Raw genomic sequence first — 16752 nt, 5'->3', positions numbered from 1 at the left:
GTGACGGGTCTTTACAGCATGGGTGAACTGTGCAGTGGGGAGGATGGGGAGACTAGATGGACTCTTCTGGTCTCTCGAATTATTCACAAGAGCTCGACTTCTAGACATAACTAAACTTACAGGTCTCAAGTAGGACATTTGAAATATAAGCACTATAGTCACACACACCTGACTACTTGATTATCTGTCATTTCAGATTAGCCCTATCTCCACAACTTTGGTAAAGCTTCTCATTGTGTTTATAATCTCATTGCTACCAGCAAAGTCCTGAAGATGGGCGTAACCTCTGAAATGTGAGCATGAAGAAGAGAAAGGGACATGAAAGTCATCCAGAAAAAAATCTGGTGGACCCTCCCTCTAAAGCTTCCTGGTCTGGATATTTTGACAAATATTACTGTGTGTACACTTGTCAAAGGCTTTGCTACCAAAGTCATGGTGAGTTAAGTCCACACAAGAAAGCAAATGCAGCTGGAAAGCCTCAGGTTTTGCATATCCTCCTGGCATCAAAAAAAGTCTTCCTGCATATAATAAGGAATGCTGGCCAATTTCTTTCTCCACTTAAGTTTCTGCTGTCCCAGCAACCCCAGTAGGCATTTCTTTTGTCTCAGCAATGTTCCCAGGCACATAGTCTATTGTGTGCATCTACTGTATGTGCCATTCCACAGTGGTGATGACTCAAATTCTAATGCTTTTCATTTCTGCATTTAGTAAAGACTGAGCAAGACACACCTCTTAAGGTCAATCAAATGAGTAGACTAATTCTCAGTATTAGAAATTCATCTTTTGCCTGTTTGGCTCAGCGGAGCGTCAGCTTGCAGACTGAAGGGCCCCAGGTTTGATTCTGGTCAAGGGCACATACCTCAGTTTCAGGCTTGATCCCTGGCCCTGGTAGGAGCGCATGCAGGGGACAACCAATTGATGTGTCTCTCTCATCACTGATGTTTCTACCTCTCTCTCTCTTTCCCCTTCTCCCTTCCTTTCTAAAATCCACACACACACACACACACACACACACACACACACACGCCTGATGCATGAAAATTCGTGCAAGAGTAGGCTTTCCTTCCCCCAGCTGCTGGTACTGGCTTCCCTCCAGCATCTGGGACACGGGCTTCCCTCCTCCAGCCGCTGGCAGGCACACGGGACCTAGGCTGGCTTCCCTCTGGCCCCGGCTTCGTCAGGAAGGATGTCTCGAATGACGTCTGGTCTAATTAGCATATTACCCTTTTAGTAATATAGATTCTTTTTTTTTTTAGAAGAGAGTCCACAATCTGAACATCTGGCAAGAGTGGTCCCAAATCCGTCTGTAAATCAACTCAAGATGTCCTATAATGGGGCAATGGAAGCTTACAGGAAAAGAGTGAGGAGAATCCATAGGATTCAGGTTACACTTTCTATAATGCCCACAAATTTGGGGCCTATAATTTACTTTTAATTTTTGTTCTTTATATGATCCCAAATGGGCATTTCCTCATCTAGCCCTAGGCATGGTTTGATAAGCACATCTATCTACACATAAGTGCCCTTATGAAATCACGCATGCGAAAGGCTAGTGCAGTCAGCCATGTCCTAGTATGCCATATTGCACTCACAGGCTCAAAGAATGTCAACGCCAGAACGGATGTTGGCAGTGTATCATTTGCTTAATCAAAGTCCTTGAAACAAATGAAACTGCTGAAGATCTCTACGGTTCCCAGGTTGTAGCCCTGCTGACAGCTCCAATGTACTAAGACGACATTTGCCTGATTGTTGTTCTAAAGCAGGGGTCAGCAAACTATAGTCTGCATGCCAAATCTGGCTTATCTTAAAAAAACACACCAACTTTTTATTTTGAAATATAGATTTACAGGAAGGTGCAAAGATAACTGAGGCTCTGTGTACTCTTTACCTGGTCATCCCTACGCGCCCCCCCCCACCCGTGGTTATCTTTTACAAAATGTATAAAATCCAAACCAGGAAGTTGACATTGGTACAATATGCATGTATAGTTGTTATTTTCTCACACGTGTAGATGCATGCTAACCAATGTACTGACTAGTCCATCACCACAGATATCCCTTTATGGTCACATACATACCTTCTCTGCCCCCTCCAGCATTCCCAAACTCCCGTGACCACTATTTCCCTATTATTTTGTCATTTCAAAAATGTTATATAAATGGAATTATGTCCGTGACATTTTCAGATTTTCCACTCAGCATAATGCCTTTGAGATCCATCCAAGTCGTTGCAACTTGTGTCAGTAGTTCGTTCCCATTCATTGCTGAATAGGATTCTTCTGCACGGCTATACCCTGGTTAGCCATTCGCCTACTCCAGGATTTGGTGGAGTCCAGTTTTTGGCTATTGCAAGTACAGCTGCTATAAACAATGTAACAGGATTTTACATAAATTTTCACTTCTCTGTGATAAATGTCTAGTAGTGCAAATGCTGGGACGTACCTGCTTAGTTTTTAAAGAAACTACCCAACTATTTTCCATGGTGGCTGGGCTATTTTATATTCCCACCAGCAATATATAAGTGATCCAGTTTCTCTGCATTTGGTATTAATACTATTTATTTCAGCCATTCTGGTAGGGGTGTGATGTGTCTTGTGATTTAAACTTGTATTTCCTGATGGATAGTGATGTCGAACATCTTTTTATAAGGTTCTTTCTTAGCCACAGTCTTCTTCTGTGAAATGTCTCATGCGTTTTGTCCATTTTATATTGGATTTTTTTTTTTACTGTTGAGTTTTGAGAGTTCTTTACATATTCTAGATATGTAGCTGGCAAATACTTTCTCCCAGTCTGTAGCTTGTCTTTTCATCTTCTTCATAAGGTCTTTTGCAAAGTTTTAAATTTTGATGAAGTCCAATTTATCAATGTTTTATTTTATGGATTATAATTTTGGCAAGAATTTGATAAGAATTATCTGCTAACATAGATCATAACAATTTTCCTTTCTTTTTTCTATTTTTAAAAATATATTTTATTGATTTTTACAGAGAGGAAGGGAGAGGGAGAGTTAGAAACATCGATGAGAGAGAAACATTGATCAGCTGTCTCCTGCATACCCCTCACTGGGGATGTGTCCACAACCAAACTACATGCCCTTGACCGGAATCGAACCTGGGACCCCTCAGTCTGCAGGCCGACACTCTATCCACTGAGCCAAACTGGTCAGGGCTCTAAAAATTTTTAACTTTACATTAAAACCTATGATCCATTTTAAGTTTTATGTAAGTGTGAGGTTTAGGGAGAGGTTCATACTTTTGCATCTTCTAGCCCTGTTCCAGCATCATTTGTTGAAAGGGTTACCCTTCTGCCATTGCATTGCTTTTGCACCATTGTCAGAACCAGTTGATGACATTTGTGTGGGACTGTTTTTGGGTCTCTGTTCTGTTTTATCCATCTATGTGTCTTCTGCCACCAGTAGCAGACAGTCTTGATTACTGTGGTCTTGAAATTGGGTAGAATGATTCCTCCCATTTCTTTATTCTTTAAAATAGTTTTAGCCACTTTAGTTCCTTTGCCTTTCCATATAAATTTTAGACTTTCCTTTCTATAACCACAAGAGTTGTTGGTATTTGGCAGAAATTACTGCCAAGTGGTTGAACCAAGCCCAGGCACCTGTGAACTGAGACCCGCCCCCGCCCCCGGCCCCCCCCCCCCCCCCAATAAACCAGTGGCTTTATTTCAGGCAGTGGAGTTGGGCACAAAGTATCTCCCAAAGGGGTAGCTACCAGTTTTTCATGTAAAATTAAAATACTGTTATGGTCAGGCTAGCTGCACTCCCAAATAAACCATTTCTTTGCAAGGCCTGCTGGGTCCATGTTACTTCTCCAACTGCAGTTTATTCACCCTAAAGTGGAGATGTCATACCAAGGGACACAGAAGGCTTCATGGGTCAGGCATTCAGTTTCAACAAGAGCCCAAGAGCAGGTTAAATAGCTGTCTTTCTCCAAAAGGGGTGTACTTGGTGGCCGTGGTGGCAGGTGGCGATGTTGTGCTGGGAGATGGCCTGAATACTCAGGTTGCTAAAAGGAGTGATTTCCAGTAACTGGAAAACGAAAATGTGACATACCAACAAATTTACTCAATATTGATGTCGCTACACAATATTTTATATGCAACACATGGGCTTTAATATTATGGAATTTGGCCTTTATACACTAGTTTACATATAAACAAAGTTATTCTTTGCTTATCTGTCCTAACCTGTGAAGTGTTGCACTAACCTCCCAAAGCTTTTTTTTTTCTTTTAAATATATTTTTATTGATTTCAGAGAGGAAGGGAGAGGGGAGAGAGAAACATCAATGAGGTGAGAGAATCATTGATTGGCTGCCTCCTGTACGCCCCCCACTGGGGATTGAACCTGCAACCCGGGCATGTGCCTTTGACCTCCCATAGCTTTTTACTATGTAAACAGTTGACTCCTCGAAAAATAAATGATACTGGAAGTTGGAAAGAACTTTCTCCTTTCTCCTGGGATTCTGTATTGTTTCTGCTGGACCACCACAGATGGGACAAGGAGGCAGGCTAGGGAGTGACTGCTGCCCCACCATCAGCTCTCTACATAAGGCAGTCCCTGAATGAGAGGATCCCTGACAATTCACGTGTGCCACGATATTCTTGGGCACACAATACATTACACTGAGTCACCCAAAAGGCCAGGCCCACGAGGAAGCTCCCCTCCCCACTACTCAAAGTGTCCAGATGCTTTTTCCCAGCGGAGTCTAAAATGCGTGCGAGTCAGGAGCTACAGCTGGGTGATAAATGGGTGGCAGATCAACCAAGGGGGTGAGGAGCCCGGGGGTGGGGGAGGGTCCTCTTTCTCCTTCAGCCCTTTGCTCTGGGGTCAGTGTCTGAAAACTGGCACAGCTACCTCCCCCACGGCAGGAGTGAGGCTGTCAGCATCCAGAGCCAGGGCCCACGGCCTCCTCTCGGCTCCTGCACACCCGCAGTTTTTGTCATCTGGTGTCGCTCCTGCACTGAGCACTATCCTCACTGCTGGGAGGGGGCCTGACTTGCACCGTTAGGCAAGGCTTTGCATTCCCTTTTGCATTTGGATAGTGCTGCAGCCCAACCAAAGGAACTTCTAATGTTTTTGGTCCACTCAAAACTCTCAAGCAGCAAGCTTCCTATTGCTGATAACATTTATTTTACATTTGGCGACTCCCTGACTCAGCAGGTGCATCACATTACCTTTCAGGTAGGCTCCAGGAACTGCTGACTCCTCGTCATGAACACATTCCTTCATCTGCTCGCCTGCAGGAGTGAGCAGCAACCAAAGCACCACTGACAGATCCTTTCAATCCTACATCTGATCCCTCAGCCTCTCACATCAGTTCAACTCCTGTTCACTAACAGAAAGGACAACGGGAACCCTTAATCTGCCCCACCCTTAATCTATCCCTTGGGTGAGAGCGTTCACTACCACACAGATTTAATGGAGTCTTATATTCCCAAACTAGGCCCAGTTTCTCTTGCAGAAAATCACGTCTGTCAGCATTCTAACATGCTGTCAAACTGTGGGGTCTGGGGCTTCCTTTCACCCTGCTCACAAACCAGTAAGTCAGCCTGTCACAGCTCCATGGCTGCTGACAGGATAAGGATATCCGGGGTCAGAGGTAAAGCACTCACAGCACAGCATGCGAATGAACATCAGCACATCGGTGTCAGCTCCCTTGACCCCAGTTCCACAGGAGCAACATTGCAGGCCCGGGCGAATGTAGCTACAGGCTCCATTTATTTAAGCTGCAGTGGGTGTGCTGCAGCCGAGGAGCCAGGGTCAGGACAGTGATGCCCGAAAGCAAGCCTGCTGCTAAGGTCTCCAGCTGCATAACTGGCCCAGGCAACTTTGTTAGGCACACCCAAACAAGGTGTGCACCAGGACTGGACTGTTTGGTCCCGTGATTATCCTTTTCTATATTGTGCTTTGTTTGCTCTTTCATAAATCTCCCTCTCAGCCAGTCGGTAAGCTGGTGCTGGTCTCAGCCAGTCTGTAAACTGGTCCCTTGTGCAAATAGCTGGTTAAAAGGTAACATATAGCCTGCTCACAAATGTTTCATTTTAAAGACTGAGAAGAATAATTCCTTCAAGTTTGGCCACCACTCAGTTTGTTAGCCATCTGTCAGTCCTAAGTGGAACAGAGAGCAAAAGCAAGCTTTTCTGGTCCTCTTTTTTTAAGAAGTATGACTACCGCAGTTCCTAAAATAAGGACAGTCATGTCATAGTCTAGAAAAGTCCACTTATATCTTTCTAGAAAGAAATCTACTCTTCTGAGATATAAAATGCTCACTGTAAAAAATATTAGGCACTGATTGATTACATGTAAGAATCAAACTAGTCCCATCATGTTTGAAGGAATTTAACTGGAAGAAGATCAGCTTCCTGACTTGGTTAAAACAGAGTCTATAATGTAATGAGACCAAAGTGAAGTAGTTTAAGTAATAAATGTTTAATCAAAGAATTTTACATATTATTAACAGCATTCATTTGGCCAAACATCTACATGGTTGTAGAATCCTATTGTATATAAAGGGGGAATGTATCAAGTATAGACTATGAAAGTGCAAATAACAAGTCAAGGTTAGAGTAATTTTTTTTACATTATAAAATTAATGTGTTTACAAAATAGGCTTTGCCAAACTTTATTTCTGAACTGTAAAGTCAATGACTGTGTTGTTTTTAAAATATGTACCAAGGAAGTACAAATTGGATAATGATCTTTCCTCATGCTCAGGAGAGAATAGCACAGGAACAAGGGCTATTTACTACACCAGGTGCCAGGCACCGGCCTCACCAGGAACATGCACTCCACAGCCTTCACGCAGCACTTCCACACTTTGCAAGACACAGCTATATGATACAAAGACTCTTTCTTTTGAAAAAAATTACAACTTGGTCTAAAAACTGATCGGTGTTGATATTTTTAATCCAAAATAAACTTGTAAAAAAATCCTTTAATGGACTATTTCAGTTTAATAGACAGTAATACACTGTAGAAAAAAGTTAATATTTACCCCAACAAATTAATAAGGGTTGATATCAATGTTTCTGATAATTGGGGAAATAAAAACTAATGTGGACTTATGACATCCAAAGCAGAGGAACAATTCCTACATAGTTTCTTTTTAATCCCAGGAGACCCTGAGGAATATTAAATAATATAATGTCCTAGGTCTCATGAATTCCAAATATAAGAATGTTTCAAAAATAGGGTTTGGAAAATAAAAAGTAATAAAAAACCATAATTACAACTCATGTGAATATCAATACTAATACAACCTTTCACCCAGTCCAGGACTTGCCTGTACAAACTCAGTACTGAAATTTTGGTATCTGTAGACTTCTGGTAAAAATCTGGCAAAACATTAAATGGGGTGTTGCCTATCTACTTTGCTTATGTTATGCTAGTTTGGGTAATATGTAAGTAAAAGAGCCATTCCAACAGTTTACTCTAGTTTTAATTACACACTGTACCATTGAATCTTAATTACAACTAAGACCAGTATTTTCTTCACAGGAAGACACTGATAACCAGGAAGTTGATTTTTTCAACACTAAACAGTAGTCACACAGCAAATGAGTATTGTGCAACAGAACAAACACGTCAGCATTTGCTATTGAGGCAAACAAATGGATTGAACATTTATTTAGTTGTTATATTGACTGGAAAGGCAAGGCCATGGGTGGTTTATGGAGGTCTCTGCAATTCATAGCATAGTTACTTCAGAAGAGACACTGAAATTTGAATGACTCACTTATTTAACTGGCAACTATCCATTGAGGTTAGGCAAAGGCACGGTAACATGTTGCGCAGGATGTCTTACTGGATTTTTTAATAATTGTCGGATTTACTATAACTCATAAAAACTCCACTTTTTTTCTATTTTATAAAACACTTACCATTAAAAGTAATTGCACCCATTAGTAATTAGAATGCACTGTAAAATTGTGAAAACAAAGAACTATGATTGCACTTTCAATAAAGTGTCTCTTAAAATACAGCACCGCTGTTGCTAATCAACTGTATTTTAATATTAAAATAAACTGTTTTTAACAGCAGCATTAGGTTTAGTTAACTTAAGCTACAGGCTACATTTATTTAAATGCAGTCTCCATGGCAACAAAAGCCTATTAAAGCCTGGCATTTCATGGCTACCAAGTGGCACCTTTTACTCCCAAGAATGCTGACACTGCCCTGGAGCCACACCTGAACCCTTCTCAGTGCACAAGTCAGAGTTTGGCACAAGTGGACTGTAAGACATGAAAAGAAATTTCTGACTCATGTGAAAATGAAAATTAATTACATTGTGGGAGATGCAGCACTAAAGAGAAGCTTTGGACACTTCGATTCACACTGCTCAGACCAAGAGGCAGGAAGAAAGTTATGGAAGAGCACAAAGAGATCGAAGAACTCAGTGTTACCAGATCTGTCCAAAAGAACTTCTAAAATGAAGAAAACCTTTTTTTTCTTTTTAAAGAGAAAAACCACCCAAGGATGAGGGAGTAAGCCTTTAATTTAAATGTTCCATTTTAAGTATTGCTGACCTTAGGCTAAACAGAGGACTGCATTTTCTTAGAGTGTGGAATCTAACCTACTTACTCCATTTGTTTTCCTTTCTCTCCTGCTCTTCTTTTTGTCAGCAAAAAGGGGAAAGCTATCCAATTAAATACCAAAGAAGTTTCCTGTGAGGTTAAACTCCGAAACGAAGCCACCATTCAAGGGAACTCCTCGTATTCAACCCTAATGTCAGTGGTTTAGAGTTGAGTTGGAATTAAGTGGATCCAGTTTCCATGAAGCACACTCCACCAGCATGCCACCTGTACCGCGATGCGCTTGGAGCCAGAGGTGTGCAGCTCACACTAAGTGTCCTTGTTCCAGCCAGTCACTTGAGGTTTGAGGTGTTTGACTTGAGATATCTGAACCAGCTCCCTTGCTGGCTGCCTCAGTACCACTTTCGCCAGCTTGAGGCACTGCTTCCCCAGCCAGAATATTCTCTTCCAAAGAGTTTTCTTCTTCTCTTTGGGTTCCTCTACCTTCACTGACCACAGCATCTTCAAACACTGAGTCTTCTTCTGGCGGCACCAGTTCCACATCTTTCACGCCTTCTGACCCATCTCCAACACAGGGGCGCTGGGAATCTGCACTGGTTTCTGTAGTTGCTGGAGGAATCAGGACAATACTCTGAGGGTTCATGTCGTGAAACCAAGCCATGATATTGCCCAGAAGATTGTCACTGATGTTGGTGTCCTGGCCAGCTGAGTCAGGGTCACTGGATGAGGGATAGAATTCATTTCTTGCCTCACTGAGAGGGTGTGAACTCAGGGTGTCAGTTGAAAATGTGTCACTTTCGGCTCCTAGTCTCAAGAGGCTGTCGCCAAGTTCCAATAGCTCGGAGCTGCTCAACGCAGCTGCAGGGCTATCTGTGTTCCTGGGGCCGGAGTCCAGCCTGGAAGGTAGAGAAGTGCCTATTGCCCCTAAGGAAGCATCGCCACTGAGGAAGTCTCTGTTTCCTTCATCGATGGCCAGCCCCGATTCTTGCAATGATAACTGTATTGCGAGAAGTATATTAGGATCATCTTCATCCAAGGAACTCAGAGCCTGAGGGCAACAGAAAGTAAAATCACTTAAAATTTAAAAGAAAAAATGATTTAACCCAATGAGGTTTACCATTGTTTTTACCTAACAGATAATTAATATTACCTCTATTTATACAGAAGAATTATTTTATCTACTCAAATCTTATTTTAGTTTCCATGTTTTTTGTTTTTTTTTATTCTAGTTTCCATGTTATAGGGGAAAAATTCCTGAAGCTAAATCTCTTTTCCTGTAGCACACCCCTGAAACAATTTTGAATGGAAGGAAGAAAAAGGAAAGCAATAAAAGTGAAATCAGGAAACCAGGCCACACAGAGCAAGAGCAGAAGCAGGGTCCAGGGGGCTGCCCAGGAAGCTACCTGAAGAGAGTCTTGGTTCTCAGAGCGACTGGCAGGGGTGTAGTCACGCAAGGAAGAGCTGTGCAGCACACTCATGGACGCAGAGCTGACCACGGAGGTGCCCGGTCTGCGGCCACTGCCGCCTTCTGGGAGATCTGTTTCAGAGCAAGTGGTACCAGAGACAGTTCAGCCATACAGATTTCATACATCTTCTTAGTTAAATGGCAATTCCTCTTTCAGTGCAGGTGAAAACCCGTGTTCACACATTCACTTAATCTTCCAGAGACTTCTTATACATATCTGTCTCACCAGATGCAACAATATCTATCTCATACCATTTGCTTCAAATCCATGATTATTCTTTGCATTTGTGCTTGCACTACATATGGTTCTAATTAGAAAGGCCAATGCTACTCCTCTTTGTTTTCTTAAGCAACAATAAATAAAGGTGTTTTAGTTTTCAGAGTTATTTTTTAAATAAAAAGAATTTGGGAACCACAATGCCTGAAGAACAAATCTTTAGGCCTGTTGATCCTGATTTACTAAAGATGCTCTGCTGATATTATAAAGACTTTCAATTATAACTTAACATTTAAAAGTTGATAATTAAGATAATTTATTCCTAATACCAGAAATTTTCTTTTAAGAATGCTTATAGGAGAAGTGAGGCTAAAAGAAAAACATTCCATGAACACAGCCAACAGTAACCAATAGCTACAATTCACGAATGCTTACTAGGTACTTCTCATGCCTAAGGATTTTACAGGCATTATCTCATTAAAAGCTCACAATTGCCCCCTAGAGGCACTCTCAGTATTGCTTCTTTAGAATGAGGAGACTGCTGCTTGGAGAGGTTCAGTGACTCAAATGAAGTGTCTCCCTGATAGGCAGTGAGATGCGGTCATGAACCCAGGTCTTTCTGACTCAGAAGCCTGCGTTCTTAACCCCCCTAGTTTTCTGTACCCTGTGACCTTAGAAGCAGCTACCTATAGATTGTGTATCTAAATTACAAATTCTTTCACAATCACCTACTCAAGAATAAACTCAAGAGAGCTAAGAGATTAAGACATACCCAACCCAAGAACTTACCTAAAGTGCTTTCACTGGGTTCATCAGGGTCTGGAGGGTTACTGAGCAGACTGTGCACGTCTCCTCGCCGGCGCTGCTGTCTGTGCCTCCTCCGATACTGAAATTCAGCATATTCCTGCATAAACCAAAGGTTATAAAATACGGGAGAGCATGCAGCTTTTCTAATGCAAATTAAACAAACAGCACACTTTTTCCCCCAGAGGAAAAAAATGTGTGATTTTATATACATATTATAAAATCACGTGGCTTTAGAAAAAGAAACTTCAGGTTTTGCCATGCCAAGGAAACAGAAAGGGAAAAATAAAAATTTTAAGTAGTCATTACAATCGACTGGGTAAATTGGGAGTACTTGCAAGCTCCAAAGCCAGATCACAACTGAGCCTTATTTCATATGCCTGGGTCTTATTATTTAATATTATAGCTAATCCTGTAATGATTTTACTAATGTAAGTTAGGCTCTCCCTGGAAGTTTGGTTCTAAAAAAGTAACTGATACATTCAACAGAAAGAAAGGAAAAGCACACACTGTTAAATCCTTGTCAGACCGTTAGATCTTGTATTTTTGGGGACTGTGACATATCACACTCACAAGACAAATGACCAGCTTAAGAGAGAGATGGCGTTAGCTTGAAAATGAGATGGTGCTGGGCTTCCTCTCTGCAACAGCTGACATGTGGGGTTACCTCCCAAACAGGCAGGTGCAGTGTTTTCTATTTACTCTATGCGAAGAACACAATCCAGACAGATGTCCCTGAGTTTATTTTCCAGATTTTAGTGACACAAGAGATGAAAAAAAGGTCAGTATGTATGACACCAACATGAGAAGGCTAATTTTGAGGGTAATTATAGATTTTTTCAGTGATAAACACTAAGATACTCAGGTTTATGGTTATCCAGGTTACCCTTGAGGACTCAGTATGCTTATACTGTGAAAGTACTGAACAGGTTTTTTTTTAAATTAAATCTTTATTGTTCAGATTATTACATTTGTTCCTCTTTTTTCCCCCCATAACTCCCCTCCTCTCAGTTCCCGCCCCACTCTCCGCCCTCCCCACCCACTGTCCTCATCCATAGGTGCATGATTTTTGTCCAGTCTCTTCCCGCATCTCCCACACCCCCCCCCCCCCCCCCCCCCAAGAATAGTCAGTCCATTCCCTTTCTATGTCTCTGGTTCTATTATAATCACCAGTTCATTCTGTACATCATATTATTTATTCACTTGATTCTTAGATTCACTTGTTGATAGATGCATGTTTGTTGTTCATAATTTGTATCTTTACCTTTTTCTTCTTCTTCCTCTTCTTAAAGGATACCTTTCAGCATTTCGTATAATACTGGTTTGGTGGTGATGAACTCCTTTAGCTTTTCCTTATCTGTGAAGCTCTTTATCTGAACTTCACTTCTGAATGATAGCTTTGCTGGATAAAGTACTCTTGGTTGTAGGTTCTTGGTATTCATCACTTTGAATATTTCTTGCCATTCCCTTCTGGCCTGCAAAGTTTCTGTTGAGAAATCAGCTGACAGTCGTATGGGTACTCCCTTGTAGGTAATTGACTTTCTTTCTCTTGCTGCTTTTAAGATTCTCTCTTTGCCTTTTGCTCTTGGCATTTTAATTATGATGTGTCTTGGTGTGGTCCTCCTTGGATTCCTTTTGTTTGGGGTTCTCTGAGCATCCTGGAGTTGTAAGTCTATTTCTTTCACCAGGTAGGGGAAGTTTTCTGTCATTATTTCTTCAAATAGGTTTTCAATATCTTGCTGTCTCTCATCTTCTGGCACCCCTATAATTCGGATGTTGGTACGCTTGAAGCTGTCCCAGAGGCTCCTTACACTATCTTCGTATTTTCGGATTCTTTTTTCATTTTGCTTTTCCGGTTGGGTGTTTTTTGCTTCTTCGCATTTCAAATCTTTGACTTGATTCTTGTGCTCCTCTGGTCTGCTGTTGGGTGTCTGTATAATCTTCTTTATTTCAGTCAGTGTATGCTTAATTTCTAGTTGGTTCTTCATCACAACATCGAGGTCTCATTAGATTTCTTGAGGCTCTCATCAAGTTTATCGGCAGTTTCTAGCAAATTATTGAAAGCCCTTAAAAGTGCGTTTTTTAGCTCTATATCCTCCATTTCTGTCATGTTTTTTGTCTCTGCATTTTTTATGCTTTCTTGGTGCACCCCCTTGTGGTCTTTGTGCGCAGTCTTGTTGTAGTTAAGCCTTGATTGTTGTCGGCAATACAGGGGGTGAATTGACCTCCAGGCTAACTGGCTATGAGAGTCAGCTGTGTCTGCAGTGGGAGAGCTTCTGTGCTGAATCTCTAGGGCGGTGCTAATCTAGCCTTTGCCTGAGGCTATCCGGCAAATGCCTCTGTGCAGGGCTTGGGCGGGGCGGGTCCCAGGGGATCTATAGGGTGGGCGGAGCGAGCAGTTATGGCTGCTCTCAGTTCTGTCCCCAGCGGCTCTGCAACTGCTGCAAACCTCGGAGAGAAAGCTGCCTTCCCGCTTCTCCCGTTTGAGTCTGGGTCCCTAGAGACTCGCCCGGATCTGGAGCTCAGAGTCTGAAACTCTCTCCCGATTGAAAACAATAACCGTGCCCTTCGCCACCGGCCCGCTCCACATGCACCTCCACACCTTAGTATTTCACTTCAGCACTGCGCCTCCTCTGAGTCTCGTATGGTTTCCTCTTTCCTCCTAGTTGTAGAACTTCCACTCAGCCAGCCTTCCTGTGGTTCTGGATGATGTCCGTTCAGTCTTTTAGTTGTATTTTTGAGGTGGTTGTTCGAGGCAGCAAACTCCGGCGTTAACCTATGCCGCCATCTTGGTTCCCCCCCTCCACAGAACTGAACAGGTTTTATATCACAAATGAAACTTTCACATCATACCACTCTGGTTAAATTTATTTGAAGTCCTTCATCTGTATAATCTAATAAGAGGTGGTAGCAATCTTGCTAGGTTAGGAACAAAAGCATAAAAGATATAAGTGCCTGGAGGGATTATTAAGGTTCTCTAAAATGTCCTACTGAGCTGGGATATCATGTCCTCTTTGCCTGGAGGCCTAGGATCCCAAACTGGATGCCTGTTATGTGTCAATATGGTTCACTGGGCCACTGAGGCCCATCACATTTCTTAGACAAAGATGACATGAAATTCTTATCTCAGTTCAAGACTTATACTTAGGGAGAATTTGTTTACTTTGTATACTTGATAATGGCACAAAATTATTCTGAATTAAATAATCTATTATTGACCACAGAATATACGTATTTCCAATGAAAGAAAATGAAAGTTTAAAACTGTAAAAAAAATTTGTTATATAATTTTTCTTTTTTTTTAATTAAATCTTTATTGTTCAGATTATTACAGTTGTTCCTCTTTATTCCCCCCATAGCTCCCCTCCACCCAGTTCCCACCCCACCCTCTGCTCTTACCCCCGCACCCCCACAGTCCTCATCCATAGGTGTATGATTTTTGTCCAGTCTCTTCCGGCACCCCCACACCCCTTCCCCCCTGAGAATTGTCAGTCCACTCCCTTTCTATGCCCCGGATTCTATGATATTCACCAGTTTATTCTGTTCACCAGATTTTTTATTCACTTGATTTTTAGATTCACTTATTGATAGATATGTATTTGTTGTTCATAATTTTTATATTTACCTTTTTCTTCTTCTTTCTCTTCTTAAAGGATACCTTTCAGCATTTCATATAATACTGGTTTGGTGGTGGTGAACTCCTTTAGCTTTTTCTTATCTGTGAAACTCTTTATCTGGCCTTCAATTCTGAATGATAGCTTTGCTGGATAAAGTAATCTTGGTTGTATGTTCTTGGTATTCATCACTTTGAATATTTCTTGCCACTCCCTTCTGGCCTGCATAGTTTCTATTGAGAAATCAGCTGACAGTCGTATGGGTACTCCCTTGTAGTTAACTGTTTTTCTCTTGCTGCTTTTAAGATTCTCTTTGTCTTTTGCTCTTGGCATTTTAATTATGATGTGTCTTGGTGTGGTCCTCCTTGGATTCCTTTTGTTTGGGGTTCTCTGAGCATCCTGGAGTTGTAAGTCTATTTCTTTCACCAGGTAGGGGAAGTTTTCTGTCATTATTTCTTCAAATAGGTTTTCAATATCTTGCTGTCTCTCATCTTCTGGCACCCCTATAATTCGGATGTTGGTACGCTTGAAGCTGTCCCAGAGGCTCCTTACACTATCTTCATATTTTTGGATTCTTTTTTTCTTTTTGTTTTTCCGGTTGGGCATTTTTTGCTTCTTCATATTTCAAATCTTTGACTTGATTCTTGGGATCCTCTAGTCTGCTATTGGATCTCTGTATAATCTTCTTTATTTCAGCCAGTGTATGCTTAATTTCTAGTTGGTCCTTTTTCATATCCTCAAGGGTCTCACTAGATTTATGGAGGGTCTCACTAAATTTATCAGCGGTTTCTAGAAAATTCTTGAAAAACCTTAGAAGTGTGGTTTTGAACTCTATATCCAGTAGTTTGCTTTCCTCATTTCTGTCATTTGTGAGCTGTTTCTTTGTCTCCACATTTTGGCTGCTTCCCTGTGTTGATAGAGTGGCTTTCTGTGCTAGGTGTCCTATAGGGCCCAGTGGCTCAGCCTCCCCAATTACCTGAGGTGGACACTCTTGGTGCACCCCTTTGTGGGCTTTGTGCACAGTCTTGTTGTAGTTAAGCCTTGATTGTTGTAGGTATCACTGGGAGGAATTGACCTCCAGGCCAATTGGCTGTGAGAATCAGCTGTGTCTGCAGTGGGAGAACTTCTTTGCTGGAGACACCCTTCTGGGGCAAGACTTGCTTCAGTGGGGCTTTGGTGCTCACTGAGTCTGCCCCCTGAGTGTGTCCCTTATGAATCTGAGGAGTTGTAATCTGGATGGTCCCACTCTGACCACTGGGTACCTTGGCTCTTGGATCTCTAAGGAAGTGCTAATTTAGCCTCTGCCTGAGGCAACCCAGCAGGAGCTATGGAGAGATCTGCAGATTCCTCTTCTTTGTTTGGGGTTTGGAGGTGCCCAGATGAGGCCCAGCTGTGAAGCAATGCAAACTACTGTGGGGCCGTGGGCCTTCTTTTGGATGTTCTGGGTCTCTCTGACCCAGCTGCAGTTTGTTAGGTCATTTTAGATTGCAAAGGGCCAGGTCATTCAAATGCAAAAGCCTCTGTGCACAGTTTGGGTGGTTCGGTGTCTCAGGGAATCAACAGGGCAGAGCAAACAGCTATGGCTGATCTTCAGCACTGCCCTAAGTGGCCCCGGGTCTCAGTGTCCTGCGGTAATCGCTGCAAGCACCTCTGAGAGAAAGCCGTCCTCAATTTCTGCCCGATGCCAGACAGTCCAGTTTCTCTCCGTATGAGTCTGGAGTTCAGAGCAGTCGGGAGATTGTGATTGCCTCCTGATTGAAAGACAACCGCGTCTTCAGTTGCCAGCCCTTTCCGCACGCCTCCGTACCTCTGCACTTTACTTCCACACCTCCTCTGAGTCTCAGTGTGCTTTTCTCTTTTCTTCTAGTTGTAGAATTTCCACTCAGCCAGCCTGCCTGTGGTTCTGGATGATGTCCATTTTGTCTTTTAGTTGTATTTTTGAAGTGGTTGTTCAAGGAAGCAATTTTAGGTGTTTACCTATGCTGCCATCTTGGTTTCTCCTGTTATATAATTTTTCTGATGGAAAACTCATGGCATTTTCTCAATGCAATAGGCTTTAAAAAATTGTTGTCATCAAAATAAACTCATATGAAAATTTCCAAGGTCTT

The 16752-nt window shown here is 42.1% G+C and overlaps 1 protein-coding gene across 3 annotated transcripts in view; it reads right to left on the bottom strand.

The window, feature by feature from the left end:
* Positions 1 to 6423: 6423 nt before the first annotated feature.
* The window catches only part of ANKIB1 (ankyrin repeat and IBR domain containing 1), a 118491-nt gene continuing 108162 nt past the window's right edge, over positions 6424 to 16752 (bottom strand). For 2 of the 3 annotated variants that reach the window (XM_070424232.1, XM_070424229.1), the window contains 3 exons: positions 11016 to 11130; positions 9948 to 10081; positions 6424 to 9592 (listed from right to left, as the gene is read on the bottom strand). In XM_070424232.1, coding sequence (XP_070280333.1) covers positions 8849 to 9592; positions 9948 to 10081; positions 11016 to 11130 — 993 coding nt within the window. In that variant the 3' untranslated portion in view covers positions 6424 to 8848. The remainder of the gene's footprint in view (positions 9593 to 9947; positions 10082 to 11015; positions 11131 to 16752) is intronic. The other variant, XM_070424230.1, reaches the window with a different exon arrangement.

The sequence above is a fragment of the Myotis yumanensis genome, unplaced genomic scaffold (genome assembly GCF_028538775.1).
Source record: "Myotis yumanensis isolate MYYU_CA2020_CCGP unplaced genomic scaffold, mMyoYum1.0.hap1 SCAF_9, whole genome shotgun sequence".
In the NCBI taxonomy this organism is placed as follows: domain Eukaryota; kingdom Metazoa; phylum Chordata; class Mammalia; order Chiroptera; family Vespertilionidae; genus Myotis; species Myotis yumanensis.
The sequence above is the reverse complement of the archived record's forward strand: the minus strand, read 5'-3'. Positions and strand labels throughout refer to the sequence as shown.